Raw genomic sequence first — 13,368 nt, 5'->3', positions numbered from 1 at the left:
CGTCTTCTGCTGCCTCTACATGTGCCTTTGTCTTGCCAGTAATGTCTCAGTCGCTTTGATCGCACCAGTGAAGACCTATTTGATGTGCACAGTTGACTAGTCCACCCACGCCACGCCTCTTATACATGAGTAAAGCACAATCACTAGATCTTGAAATGATCTTGAAATTGGTGCAAGCTTGTTTTAGAGTACTAATATATCTGCCGTTTGATTCGTTTCTAAACAAAAGAGATTATGAGTCCTGGAACCAGAACTCGACATCCCTGCCAGAGGCACTAGATCGTATTATTGCCGCGCATATTTCCCGTAGTCGATCTGGTGAGGGTAGGTCAAAAGCCAATGCCATTCCATCCTTTACATCAGGTGAGCCTTGGTTCCACCGCCGAATCGGTTGGTAGCGAGGGTGCGTCCGCAGCGCATGCAGTTGTGACGGACATTCTTGAAGGGCTTCATGGAGTAGGGAATGAACACGCCAACGCCGGTGGTGCAAAAGAACATGACGGCCATCCAGCTGGTTATGTGTTAGCCAACTTGAAATGATCAGCGGTAGAGACAATCAGAGAAAATTACTTACTGAGTACCCTTTCCAATGGTGTGCTCAGTGGTGGTGGGAGCGACGCCCTTGCAGCCGGGGCATTCGACGAGAGCCGGGAATCGGCCCAGCATGGGCAGAGGCACCATGTTGGACCGGGAGCCTTCGCCGACGGACTCTCCGTGGTGGCATGGTTGGACAAAGGTGGTCTGGCAGTGGCTGCCGTTGCAGCCGCCGGTGTGGTGGGTGATTGTAGAGGGGGGAGTGCGGATGGATTGGTAGAGAGGCAAAGGAGACCGAATGCCGGTTTGGTCCTCGGGGTTCTGGGTGTCGGCCATGATGTCTACGATGATGGTGTTAGTGAGAAGATGGAAGGGATTGAGGGACCTCTGTTGAGAACGCACCGGTCTTGTGCATAGGTGCTTTCAACTCAAGTTTTGTCGATGTGTGTGTAAACGAATGTGATGTCGAGGACGAGTAGCGATTGTTGATGGTCTGAAGAGGCTTCGACAACGAGGGAAACAGAGCATTCAAATAGACTCTTGAGTCGCGAGGCTTGTTATCTCAACAACCAACCGAACGGCATCTCCGTTTCTCCAATCACGTCTGATCCAAGTTGTTATTCCCACGGTGAAACATGGGGTAGGTGAACGCGTGTCGCTACATCGTTGTTAAGGCACTACTCACAAACTCCCCTGCCAACCAATTGGCTTTCGCGAACGAGGCAGTTGGAATGCACGACGATGCTGTACAGCCCGCTGCTTCTTTGGTGGTTCGAGGGCGTTCTGGTTGCCCGTTCCGGCAGTCGAATCCTTCCGGCGGGAAAGGTAGTGCTCTAAATGCTGCTGCCTAGATGGCCTCGAAATAGCACACCAGCACCTCGTGTTCCCTGTCGATCCCCTTCCTCCCCCCACCACCGCTTTTGCTGGATGGGAAAAGGCCAAGAGCTGCACGAGGTTAAGTGGGTTTAATCGACCTGATTCGGAAGAGGATTCGAACCCCTCTGGGATGAGAGCCTTTTCAGCCCGCGAGCGTGGTCGGTTATCCACAGATAGGGTCTCGTGATGGGTTTCGTTTGGTATGATTGCTCCTTTAGAGATGATCAGAGTGACGCAAGGCTGCGCGAAGGGAATGGCGAGTTTGAATGTCAACTTGCCTGCTTTATTGATACGGAGATTCAACGAGAGGAGAGAATTGCAATTCTGATTGCTCTTCTGTCGCTCAAAGGTGGTAGTGCGCAAAGCGTCCCTCAACTTGAATCTAATAGAAGGGCTTCTCGTGCCTGAAACCAAACTGTATTCCACAGCGACAGCTGCCATTCAACTGGAGCATTAAAGCTACGCATCCCAACCTCAAAACGGGGTAGGGGTGGTTGGCGCCAGGGGAAGACACACATGCAGCCAAGACTTCCGATGCTCGTATCGTTCGAGTTAACAAGTCCGGCATCTTCAAGGCAAACCCTCGAAAGATAACGTTCTATTGGAATGCAAGGCTCTTGAGGATGTCATCATGCATTGCATCCGTACTAGTACAAGGCACAAGGGCCAAGGGGCTCAGACCGCTGCAATCATTGGCGTACTGAGGCACGCGTACACATGAACTTGCAGGACCGAAAACTAGAGCAGGAGTTATCAATGCTTCAGGGCTTGGTGATGCAACCCTTGTAGTTCTGCTGGGTAGCTGCTGTTGTGCCCAACGCTCTGGGCCAATGCCGTTTGCTACCGCGGATAAAGCGACTGCGCGTAACCCTTACAAGTGGGTTGTTGACCCATGGTACACCACAATACTATATTTGTATGAACTTATATTTAGCGCGGGAGTACATCAACTTCCTGCAAACGGTTCAAGATCTGTGCTATGTGCTGTTTGAACAGGCACTTTACGTAGGTATAAAGAACCGAAACACGTGCATGGATTTCCATAATCGACCAAAAACGGCAGCAGGGATAGTATTAATAAGAAGAAGGACGAGAGTACAAATGTCAGAGATGAAAATAATAACATACCAAAGCTACAAAAACGGGATAATACATGTAGTTATCTTATAAGACATGACACATACAGCCCTCCGCCAGGCTAGCCAGAAGTATCTGCCTGGATAGCAAACGCCTCTGCATAAAAAGAACATCAGGACAGATGCTGTATTCTCGGACGGAACGTTGGCCTCTTCTTACTGATACCCTAGTGCTAGCTCAAGTCTGTCTTGATAGTTGAGACTTGGCTGAATAGCGCTCAGGATCTAGAGAATCCATCGCCAATATACCGCCGTCGATCATCCTCCGTAGTTCTCAATCGGGGATAGCACGTAATCCGTCAAACATGTACCCGGTAAACACATGTAAGGCGATGATTAAAGATGAGAAAAACGCGTGAACCGGGTCGGGCGTCGCTAATTGCAGCACAGTATGTGTCTTTGGATGAAGGCAGGTTTTCAGCACACTCAGCGGCAATTAAACACTCACATGGCGAAGCGATGATTACGGATGACGGTAGCGATACTTATGGTTTCAAATTGGAGGAAAATGCACTCTTCTTCTGTGACGAAGGTTTCAGCACAACGTATTGGGTGAATACACACCTAGGCAGCCAAGTATTTATTGTAAAAGATATGTAAGAATGCAGTTATGTTACAATACACAAAAGAGACCCTTGTTCCGGTTCTGAGGAGATCACCCTCTTGTATCTCCGAAGACGCTATGATTCGGATGCCGCGGAACCTCCGACGTGGAGAGGACCTTCGTCATCCTGCAAGATCTCACTCCACCAATCTTCATGACCCTCTTTGATGCACAAGCCATCCCAATCAGACTCCGGCAGCCCTTCATCCTTCAACTTTTCTTTGTCAAAGATGCGTGTGTTTCGCTTCGTGGCATCCGATGCTGGCGCCCAGAACGAGAGATCCTTTGCACCGTTCTGCCCAGAGACCTTGAAGAGCGGCTCTAGAGACTTGGGTTGAGAGTGCAATTCCAGTAGACGCCGAAGATGCGGAAAGAACCATGTCTCTTTCCACCACCCAGAAAGCCTCTGACCCTTGAGACCATTGCGATGTGCGTTGTGATGCACAATGGCTGGGACGGAAGTGCTCCAAAAGTCGGTATAGAGCGGGAGGTCTGCCCAGTCCGCTTGAGTGTCTATTTCTGCCTCGGACAAAGGTGTGCGAATCCCAAGCATATCCTCGGGTACACCGTATACTCGAGGAGGAATGATCACTCGATCTTCAGCCGCTTTTTGAAGTGCGGTGGTATTCCTCAAAATGACGTATTCGCCATCGTCTTCTTCAAAGACGGTCGGAGTGAATAGATCTTGGATGTAGTCAAGGCCGATACTGTAGTCGAAATGATCGGCTTCAATCTCGAGTTCGGCGTCCTGGATGATCTTCCCGGAAGCATGGTATCTCCGTTTGGAGGCCCGCCACATCTCTTGCTCGCCAAACATCTCAGCAAAGATGCCTTGATCACTAAAGATGTTGATGCCTGCAGCGCGCTTCTCCTCGACCTTCTCCTGAGCACGACGAAGCAAGCGACGCATGTCTCCGACAGGACCCATGAAGCTGCCACTGTTGACGTATCGCGGGCGAACATCATGAAATTGCTCAGGATCCTCGTCGGTGTGCGGGCCATACAGATCTTCGCGCGCAGGCGACTCCGGCAGCTCATCACAGTGAGGATCGGAACCAAGGTCGGACTTGGGCCAGCACTTCTTCTGAGTAGAGATGATGATTGACTGCTTGGGGACGAATTCCGTCTTGTTGGACGAGAACCAGGGAGCCGAGATGCCCCATTCCTTGCGGATGCGCTCTTCTGCGGCGAAGTTCTGTGCCATGTACCTGCGAATGAGCAAGGACGGTGGCAGCTGAAACCAAAGGTCGTAAGCGTCGACCACGAGGATCAGATCATCTGGGCCGAGACGTTCGTCCTTAGGTGCCCGGTCTGATGTGATGGCATCGAGGAACTCAAGTGTGCCGTCGATCTTGCCCAAGTGAGAGCCACCAAACCACCCAGGCGACTTGTGAAAGTCTCTTCCCCAGTTGACGATCACAGGGCTCGGATAACCGGACACAAGTGCCGACATGAGCATCTTGCAGAGGTCTGGCCCCGGCCCATCTGCTGGAACTATAACACGGAGACGTCTGGGTCCACCCTTTTGGACGGCTGGTATGGGTGCTATGCCAGTGTGGTTCGACGGAGGCTTTGAGGCAGATATGTTCTCATGACTCTGTTGCGTGCGTTGTCAACTAAGATTAAGGTTGATAGAACCGGAACATGGACTCACAGCTGTGACCACAAGACAGGAGAATATAAAAACAGAAGCTACGAGCCCAAGCATGGCTTTTGGCGACAAACGATGAAGCCATCTCGATGACTTTCTCGTCCGAAACCCCGGAGATGGAGGTGCCTCAAGGTCATCTGCGTAGACCTTGCTGTACAAGGGCGAATGCGGCTTTGTAGCCCAAGGAGTGAAGCCCACCGCCATTCCCTTAAGGCAGATTTTGGACAAAAGAATGATAATGAGAGGACGCCTAAGATCTATGGAATTGCTTAGGCTTGGCATAAATCCATTGGGGAAAGAACGAAGGAGGAGCGCTGCGCAGGATTCAATCCAGGTGACTTGCGCGCGGGCGGAACCAGCTCAACTTTATTGATCCAAGAGCCGTCCCCATCGTCTCAGAGAACGATCTGGGGCTTACGGCCACATCTCGCCATGTGTCGTCGCTTACACGAATCCGCTCCTTCGACAAGGTCATCATCGACTTGGTGGTCATGAGCGCCCAGCCGACTTATTCCCCTGCGGTTGGGCGTAAGACAGCTAAGCCGGGCGAAGACATTGCGTGTGCGATTGGGATCCCGCCTCTGATAGGGCGGTGATACTTGCCCAAGCCAAATCCTTCGTCCCGGACTGTACTTTCAAGTGACTACTAATTGACAATGGGGAAGGGGCGGAAACAGTAAAGCAAAGACTTCCGCCCCCTGTCTCCGGGCGCAATGGCGGATACCGGCAACGCGGAACTTGGCGGAATAGCTCGCGTGAGGATATGGGGAGATCGGTGCTAATATGAAGATCTTGGCTTTACTTGGCTGAGGTTGAATGTAACACAGCTCTGGAACAAGCGCTACTGGAATGCCCAACTGGATCTGTCGACCCAAGCTTTAGACTTCACATCTAATGTCCTAGCTTTGCTACTGTTGTTTATCTTGTTGATGGTTTCTATTAGATTTTGTCTATCTATCATTATATTCACTTGCCTTTTTGTACGGAATTACCCGGCAATGTTCTTGGGCTGTCTGGGTAGCCCAGACCGACTTTGCCGCTGAGAAGCGTGGCACACATCCATCGCACACCCAAATGAAGCTTGCTCCAGCTTGGCTCATTTCCTATTCGACGTCAGGCAGCCCTCATTTGGAACAACTCAGTTCGACTCATCCCCTTGCGTGGAACAGCGCTAATGCTGCGGGAATGTCTCAGCGCCGAAGAACCTGCCTCCCTCGCGGACGAATCTGTACCTAAATTGCCTGCATTTTCCGAGGCAGAATAACGATGACTCCTAAGCCCATTTGATGCCCTTCGAATTGTCATTCAATTATGTCGTTCATTTCAAGACCAATTCGCTGTCGGATCGTTGCCAGCTTGCCCCTGCCCAAAGCCGAAGCCGTACGTCTCCGGCTGTAGCGGCTGAGACCCAAGCGGGCTGCCTGGCTTGCCTCCTTCAAAGGGAGTTCCGAGCAGGTGAGCCAGTCTTACAGTAAGACTCTGGTCTCGGTTTGGTAGATTCCCCATGAGTCCTTGCACCAGATACATCGGGTGGGTTGTCGCACCGAGTAGCGACTGTAAAGCCTGAAACACAATCAGATAGTGCTCGGTACTCACTGCAGGGCGATGTCTTACCTGCGCGTCCTCGTTCAACGCAAACCCCGGTATCAATGAGATACCGCCACCAGTGCCGCCCACCAGATTTTGGGCACGCATGGTGTTCCGAGCATCATCCACTGCGTATTGCACTGTCCTTTGCAGCATGGCACACGCGGTCAGCACGCGCTTCAAGTCACACCCCTCTGTCTTCTCAAATCTCTGTAGGAAGCCAGCGAATGATCTTGTGGCCCCGAGATCGCTGCGCGCGCGAGAGGAACCAGGGTTCTCCAGTACATCCGTGAGAAGAGTCATGCTTGCGCAAAGAGGATAGCACAGGATTCGCCTAAGAGATTGATGTCAGAGATTTGTCTCCCTTGAGTAACATTCGGAGTCCTACCAGAGATCTGAGTATTGCGGTGTCGAGATCGTTCTGAACAGTCCCAAGGTCGCATGGGCAGCTGTCCGGCACCGTTTCTGGGAGAACGAAAGCTGAATATAGGGCATCTCGAAACCTGCCGGTGTTCCCAAGAGAACGGCCACAGTCTTGAACTGGCTGTGTCGCCTCGCTGCCCAGTGCACCATAAGTGTGCAGCGGTAAAAGGCCAGATGTAAGTTCAAAACGTCCGGAGCAAAGTCTTGACCGGATTTAGGGGAGTCGTAGGTTGGCTGAAGATCTGCTGGCAGACTGGACCTCCACTCTTCGAGCAGAGCATCAAGATCTATGATGGCCTTGACCACATCATCGTCGTTAAGTCGCAGTCCTTTCGCAGTGTAAAGCCGCCGTCTAATGGAGGATTCAACCATGGCGAGTTTGGCACGCAAGTTGAGAATGTCTACACCCTCTCCCAAACCTATCGGTAATTCCGTCTCAATGTCATCATCATCTTGGATCGAGTCCAGACCGTGATTGAGCCCCATTTCCTTGTCAAGGATATATGCGGCCCAGAATACTCGACTGCGTGCTTCCACATCTTGCATACACATCGACATCATGGTGCAGGGCTGCCTATGAAGTCCAATGTTCTGCGATAATCTTACCGCATCAGATGAAAGTAGAGCTGCCGTCCTTGAGCACGTCGTCCCCTGCATAAAAACAGCCATTGCCACAACAGCTTGAACCGACAGAAGATCGTCGCCTTTGACCATTAGTTCCGTGAGGACTGAGAAAGCATTCTTCAAAAATGGCCATGCCAGTTGGCATACTTCCTGGAACGCGCTATTGATCGTCTTCCACCGGGTCCCAACGGCAATGACCGCGTTCATATACGCCCAGCCTGAAGTACTGTTGAACGAATCCTCTGCATTCGGAACAGTTTCAAATCGGTTCACAAAATAGTGAAAGTTGAGAAGTGGGTAGTTGCTTATCACGTCGTCGTAAAGGGGCATCAGCATCGTGATAGCCTCTTCTCGATCGAGACGTGGAGTAAAGACCTGTCTGTTGAACGTGGAGCAATACGACGCGGAGTTAACTTCCTTGATTCTGCTCGCAATGACTGCGAAGACTGGCATTTTTGGTCCCAACGGGTTCGGTGGGTCGGGAACATGTTGAGTTGCAGCTGGTTTTGGCGTAGGTTGATCGGATGAATCATTTGGGTCGGTTCCGTCAATCATCGCATGGTCCGTTGACATTTGATTGAAGGAAGTTTGCAACGCATCTACTCGCGACGTGCCCGCTTGACTAGGCGCCGCAGGTGCGCTTGGGAAACCGGGTGGCGCGGGAGCCACCGAGACGGAGGCAGCATCAGTCTCGGATGGCGAGACTCTGGTGGGCGGTGCGCCAGGCCGAGGCAATCCAGCTTGATTAAGGACTGCTTCCATCTTGGAAAGACGCTCCTCAAGAGCCTGGATGTACATTTTGCTTATAATTCAGTCAGTATCTTCCTGGAAATATGCGAAGATGAAACTCCACAGCAACGCTGCAACGTACCTTCGGCCGGGGCCACGCCGCCTTTGCACCTGCTGATACTGGCAATCATGGCTGCGATTTGTGCATGGAGTACATGATGGTTGTTTTCCATCGCACTTGATCTTCTTTGACTGGCATCTTAGACAGGCCTAATATCAGGTGGTCAGCTGATATGGACAAATAACATAAAGACGCCTGCCTGTCACCACAAAGAGTGGCGCATACCTGTCCAATGCGTGCGGCCTTGTCTCGTGCCCGGCTTTCCAGGACAGATGCAGTGTCCATGGCGGCCGACAACTACTAGCGCCACTGCCTGATGCCGTTCGCCGAGTTTCGAAAGGTGTTACGGGAACGCGTCCGATGTGCCGGATGACAGGGACCCACTTTCCCGGCCCGTCGGCGATGTGCTGAGTCCGCTGTGCTTTCGGACGCGGAAAGATGCCGGAAGCCCGCTACGCGAATTGAAAGTTTCAGCAAGTCGGCGGAAGCAGAACTGGGCAAAATTCGAGGGCACTCCTAACGGAGGTTAGCATTCGAGGGACGTTGAGAGGAAGTAGTTTCATGATTGGCCCGGTCACGTAAGAACCGGAAGCAATTTGGATCCGAGTCATGACCATTAGGTAAGTTAGCAACGGCACAGCCGAAGGAACTTCCCGAAATCAATCTATCCCACGTGGAATAGCGCTCCTTTCCTGCCCTGTCTGCTCCGCCCGCCGGCTTGAGCATTGGCGGAAGCATTTTATTACCGAACGCATGCTGGCGGACTTTCACCATGTTGTCAGTTGCCAAGACAGTCGCATTGCGATAGCGCGTTCAATACTACGGATTAGGTGATGGCATTCAAGCAAAAGACTCCGCCCGACCAGCGGAATCAATTGCGTTGAGTTTGAAGCCGCATGTGTGTGACTATTTAGACAACAGACCCCTCAGACCAGGACTGAATGGACACGGCTGATAAAATAAAGTAAAAAGCGTCTAGAGTACCGGTCGATTCATTCCCTTCTACGTCAACCCACAACGTCTCGAAATAAATTCCAGAACGTCAAAATGGCTATTATCGCAGTTGCCGGTGGAACAGGAAATGTTGGGCGAACTATCGTCGAGGCCATTGTTGCTGCTGGTAAACATGAAGTTAAAATTTTGGCCAGAAAGGTAAGCACGCAGAAACAGCTTTGAGTATTTCAGTCTCTTTGTTGCGAATAAGATGTTGACAGAGGCCAAGGCCAACCCCGACTTGGAGAAGGAAGTTGGAGCTTCCATAATCGTTGTTGATTACGCAAATGTCGAAGCCACCACCAAGGCTCTTGAAGATAACAAGGTGCACACCGTCATCTCGGCAATCAACATGATGCCTCTGCCGGGACAAGCGCCGCAGGAAATCGAGCTCATCCGTGCTGCGGATGCTTCGAAGACGACTAAGAGGATCATTTCCAGTGGCTGGGGCATTCCCCACAACGAAAGGTCTGTACTCAACCCCTTACAGTGATCAACGACTGCGACTGACATGCAGAAAGTCAAATCAAAGAGTTAGGGTCGGTTCCTAACAAGCTCAAGGCTCGGGCCTTTTTGGATAACGAAACGAAGGACCTGGAGTATGCTGTCGTTCACAATGGTTTCTTCCTCGATTACTGGGCTCCTCAAGCAGAGAAGTCGAACATGACACCGTTTACTCTCTTTATCGACATTCCCAATGACTCTGCAGCCATTCCCGGATCAGGAAACGTTCCGTCAGCGTTCACTCATACGCGGGACGTCGCCAAATTTGTGGCAGCTGCTCTGGACTTGAAGAAGTGGGACAACGATCTTTTTATCGTTGGAGACAAGGTGACTTGGAATGAGTTCCTGAAGCTTGCGGAAGACGCCAAAGGTAAGTCTTCGATTTGTAAAGGGCTGCCGCATAGTTTACTAATCACCCCAAATCATAGGCACAAACTTCAACGTCGCTTACGACAGTGCCGAAAAGCTCAAGGCTGGCCAAACAACAGAGCTTCCTGGGCAGATCCCAGCCTATCAATTCTTCCCGAAGGAGGCTTATCAGGCGCTCGCTGGAACGTTTGGATGGTGGTTTGAGAATGGTACCTTTGATATCCCCCCTCCCGGAAAGCAGACTCTGAACGAGATCTTCCCGGAGATCAAGGCATGGAAGGTGAAGGATATCCTTAACAAGGCCTGGAAGAAGGTATGAGTATAAACGATGAGACTGGATTATTCTCAATGTAGACATCAATGAGTCCATATAACAACTTTCATGGTTATCAGCTGGGGTATGAGTTAAATAGTCTCATGCGGATCTATGTTTATTCGAAAGCTCCTCCCCTTTAAGATGCACCGAAAGAGCCATAAAAGTAGACTTCAAGACAGCCTACCATGCACACCCTGCGCAATGCAGTCGGCAATCACCACACAGATCTTGATTCCCAAGGGCTTGCCATTTTCTAACATTCAGTTCCATGGCACCGGGAAACGAGGTTTGTGTATTTATGTAAGAAACAGCCGACCACGTTGCATGTCTTTGGAATTACTCTGACTCGTTGGCAACGTATTCGCCTAATCAGGTTTCACTGTGGAAGCGAGTCTCACCGGCCAGTCGCAGGCTCCGCGAAACATCGGCAAACGAGCCTACGCGGCGCATTGTGTGAAAGAATGGCTGTGATAGGCCTTGCAAACACCCTGAAAACTCTATTCAAATTGGTTCAAGACTTTGGTGGCAAAGCACTCGGGGTTTGGTAAGAATGTGGAAATTCGTGGGGTCGCTGTCGCGCTATATAGGCTAATTAGGTGCAAGGTAGTTCCGATGGCATTTAAGCTTTCTTCGTGGGTACACACGTCTCTGGCGATAACAAAAGGCAGTCATACCAAAGATGCTTTCTAAGAAACAAGGAGTCTCCCCGTGGTGATCATTGGTGTCTGTCTGTCAAAATCAGATCAGAAATCGTTGCTGCAGCCTGCAACACTACCTTCAACCCGACGCTTCGGAGAGTTCTGTCATTTTCCGCTACAAGCTTTCCTGGCAGCCCTCGAATCCATGAATCCGTCCAAAGATTGCAGTCTGGATGATGGATTGGCGGGGGTACCCCATGCGGGGCGAGAAAATAACGAGCATCTCCCTGCAAGAGGGAACCTTGCAATCTCGGAAAATGCCCTCTACGAGAATCAACAACTGATACGTTCTAGCTGCCTTCTGTCTGGCTCTGACCCCGGCAATAGTCGCCTCAAAGATGGAGGGGGCCAGATTTCATAAAGACCAAAAACCCCTCTGTATTTGTAGAGAGGAAAGAGAAACACTTTCAAATTGCTTTGTTCGTTCGCTTAACATCCTATTAACTAGTTTTGACAAGATGCTTGAGACTTTGATCATCTCGCCGAGCTTCGGCTCTTTGTATGCTTTGCTGGCATGCCTCGCCTTTTTCATCTTGCTGGAAGCAGGCAAGATGGTGTACTCTTCCAAGTTTCACGCCCTTAAGAAAGTTCCAGGCCCCTGGTTTCCTGCAGCAAGCTCTCTCTGGATTCGTTGGCAACGATGGCACGGCAAGCTATCATTCACCGCCGACGACCTCCTCAGGCAGTATGGTCCTGTGGTGCGCATCAGCCCCAACATGGTCCTCGTCAATGATTCTCCATCTCTTCAAGCCGTCTTCGCCAGACAAGATCTCGACACTGCCCCCCGCGCCATCCGAGCTCTGCGTATTGGAGGCCATGAGTGGACAGTCACGTACCCTCAGAACAACATCGCACGCGAACGCCGTCGGCCCGTCATGTTCGCTACCACAACCAAGGCAATGAAGTATTGGCATCCTATCTTTGAGGATAATGTCAACATGATGGTCCGCAATCTGGGTACTTCGAAAGGCGAAAAGTCCGAGGACATTGTATATCATCTCCGTGTTGCGACTCTGCTCAACTCCCAGGTTGTCATGGCAGGTTCCCAAGCGAAGATCGATCCAGGCGACTTCCCTCATATTGTCGGAGAATACAACTTTCTCGTCGTCTGGCGTTTGTGTCTGCCGAATTGGCTTTTCGAATGGCTGAAGTTCACTCCGATTGCTCATCCAAAGTTTCGCGTCGAGTCAAGCGACAGGCTGTTCGAACTGGGCTCGCAAATTTGTAAGGAAGCCGAGAAGGTTGATCCTGTGGATCGCGACGAAGTTCCGACTGTCTACCAGCTTCTCATGGAGAAGCAGGAGAAGGGAATCAACTGGTCTCACGACGAGATAAGCGCCGAGATGGCTGGCCAGATCCTCGCTGCTACCGAGACCACCTCGTCCGCTCTGGCATTCATCTTCTACGAGCTTGCAAAGAACACCAACCTTCAAGAAAGCGTAGTCGAGGAGATCAACACCCAGCACAACAATGAAAATCTTGAAAGCCTTAAGCTTCTGGGTGCCTGCGTCACCGAGGGCCTCCGCTTCCGACCTCCTGTAGCCCTGACCGGAAGCCGAGTTGTCCCCAAGGGAGGGATCGACGTCCTTGGTTACTATATCCCAGAGGGCACGGTGGTTACCACTCAGTCTCTGTCCATGAGCCGACAGAGACCCGACCTGTTCCCCAATTACGACGTCTTTGACCCGACACGCTGGCTGGAGGAAGAAAACCTCATCGAGCGACGACGACTTACGGCACCTTTTGGCGTGGGCGCTCGACGCTGCCCGGGTGGGAACATGGCGACCTACCAGATGCGTCTGATTCTCGCAGCGGTCTTACGAGAATACAAAATCACAGTTGCTCCTGAGACAACCCCAGAGTCGATGACACCTTTCGAAGCAAACGGGTTTCGATCGCGGTATGATGAATGCTTTCTCATCTTCACCCCTCGGTACTCTCACGTTATCAACACATGGGTGGGCTGAGCTATTCTGAAGTCCTTAGCAATAATTGAACTCTGTATCTACACGCAACTGCGCGCGTTTCAAGGTGCCGAAAAGATGGCAAAATTTGCTTCTGTGGCGGAAAACGAATTGGATTTTCCAAGCCAGATGGATTCCTAGCCCAGACTCTTTGCACCCTTCACGATGATATCCGGCAGTCGTCTCTTTACACCGAAGACACACGGAAAACAAATCTGTCACTGCATCCTTGCTCTCTG

At 51.2% G+C, this 13,368-nt stretch overlaps 5 protein-coding genes across 5 annotated transcripts; 2 read left to right on the top strand and 3 right to left on the bottom strand.

Annotated features, from left to right (window-relative positions):
- Positions 1-354: 354 nt before the first annotated feature.
- On the bottom strand, positions 355-870 carry CGCA056_v000018 (uncharacterized protein; the record flags this gene model as incomplete). Its single annotated transcript, XM_037315279.1, has 2 exons — positions 355-511; positions 575-870. The coding sequence occupies 2 exons, from the start codon at positions 868-870 to the stop codon at positions 355-357; spliced, it is 453 nt and encodes a 150-aa protein (XP_037184894.1).
- Positions 871-3,226: 2,356 nt separating this feature from the next.
- On the bottom strand, positions 3,227-4,609 carry CGCA056_v000017 (uncharacterized protein; the record flags this gene model as incomplete). Its single annotated transcript, XM_037315278.1, has 1 exon — positions 3,227-4,609. One exon carries the CDS (start codon positions 4,607-4,609, stop codon positions 3,227-3,229), a length of 1,383 nt encoding a protein of 460 aa, XP_037184893.1.
- A 1,515-nt stretch (positions 4,610-6,124) lies between these two features.
- Positions 6,125-7,888, bottom strand: fsdR-8 (Fusaridione A cluster transcription factor fsdR; the record flags this gene model as incomplete). Its single annotated transcript, XM_037315277.1, has 3 exons — positions 6,125-6,364; positions 6,416-6,722; positions 6,777-7,888. 3 exons carry the CDS (start codon positions 7,886-7,888, stop codon positions 6,125-6,127), a joined length of 1,659 nt encoding a protein of 552 aa, XP_037184892.1.
- A 1,444-nt stretch (positions 7,889-9,332) lies between these two features.
- BOA1-4 (Oxidoreductase BOA1) lies at positions 9,333-10,470 on the top strand (the record flags this gene model as incomplete). Its single annotated transcript, XM_037315276.1, has 4 exons — positions 9,333-9,437; positions 9,508-9,746; positions 9,800-10,152; positions 10,211-10,470. The coding sequence occupies 4 exons, from the start codon at positions 9,333-9,335 to the stop codon at positions 10,468-10,470; spliced, it is 957 nt and encodes a 318-aa protein (XP_037184891.1).
- A 1,153-nt stretch (positions 10,471-11,623) lies between these two features.
- Positions 11,624-13,132, top strand: hpm1-0 (Cytochrome P450 monooxygenase hmp1; the record flags this gene model as incomplete). The annotated part of the gene is made up of 1 exon (XM_037315275.1): positions 11,624-13,132. The coding sequence occupies one exon, from the start codon at positions 11,624-11,626 to the stop codon at positions 13,130-13,132; it is 1,509 nt and encodes a 502-aa protein (XP_037184890.1).
- Between the last annotated feature and the right edge of the window lie 236 nt (positions 13,133-13,368).

Source organism: Colletotrichum aenigma, assembly GCF_013390185.1.
Source record: "Colletotrichum aenigma strain Cg56 chromosome Unknown KSG_Cg56_contig01, whole genome shotgun sequence".
In the NCBI taxonomy this organism is placed as follows: Eukaryota; Fungi; Ascomycota; class Sordariomycetes; order Glomerellales; family Glomerellaceae; genus Colletotrichum; species Colletotrichum aenigma.
The sequence above is the reverse complement of the archived record's forward strand: the minus strand, read 5'-3'. Positions and strand labels throughout refer to the sequence as shown.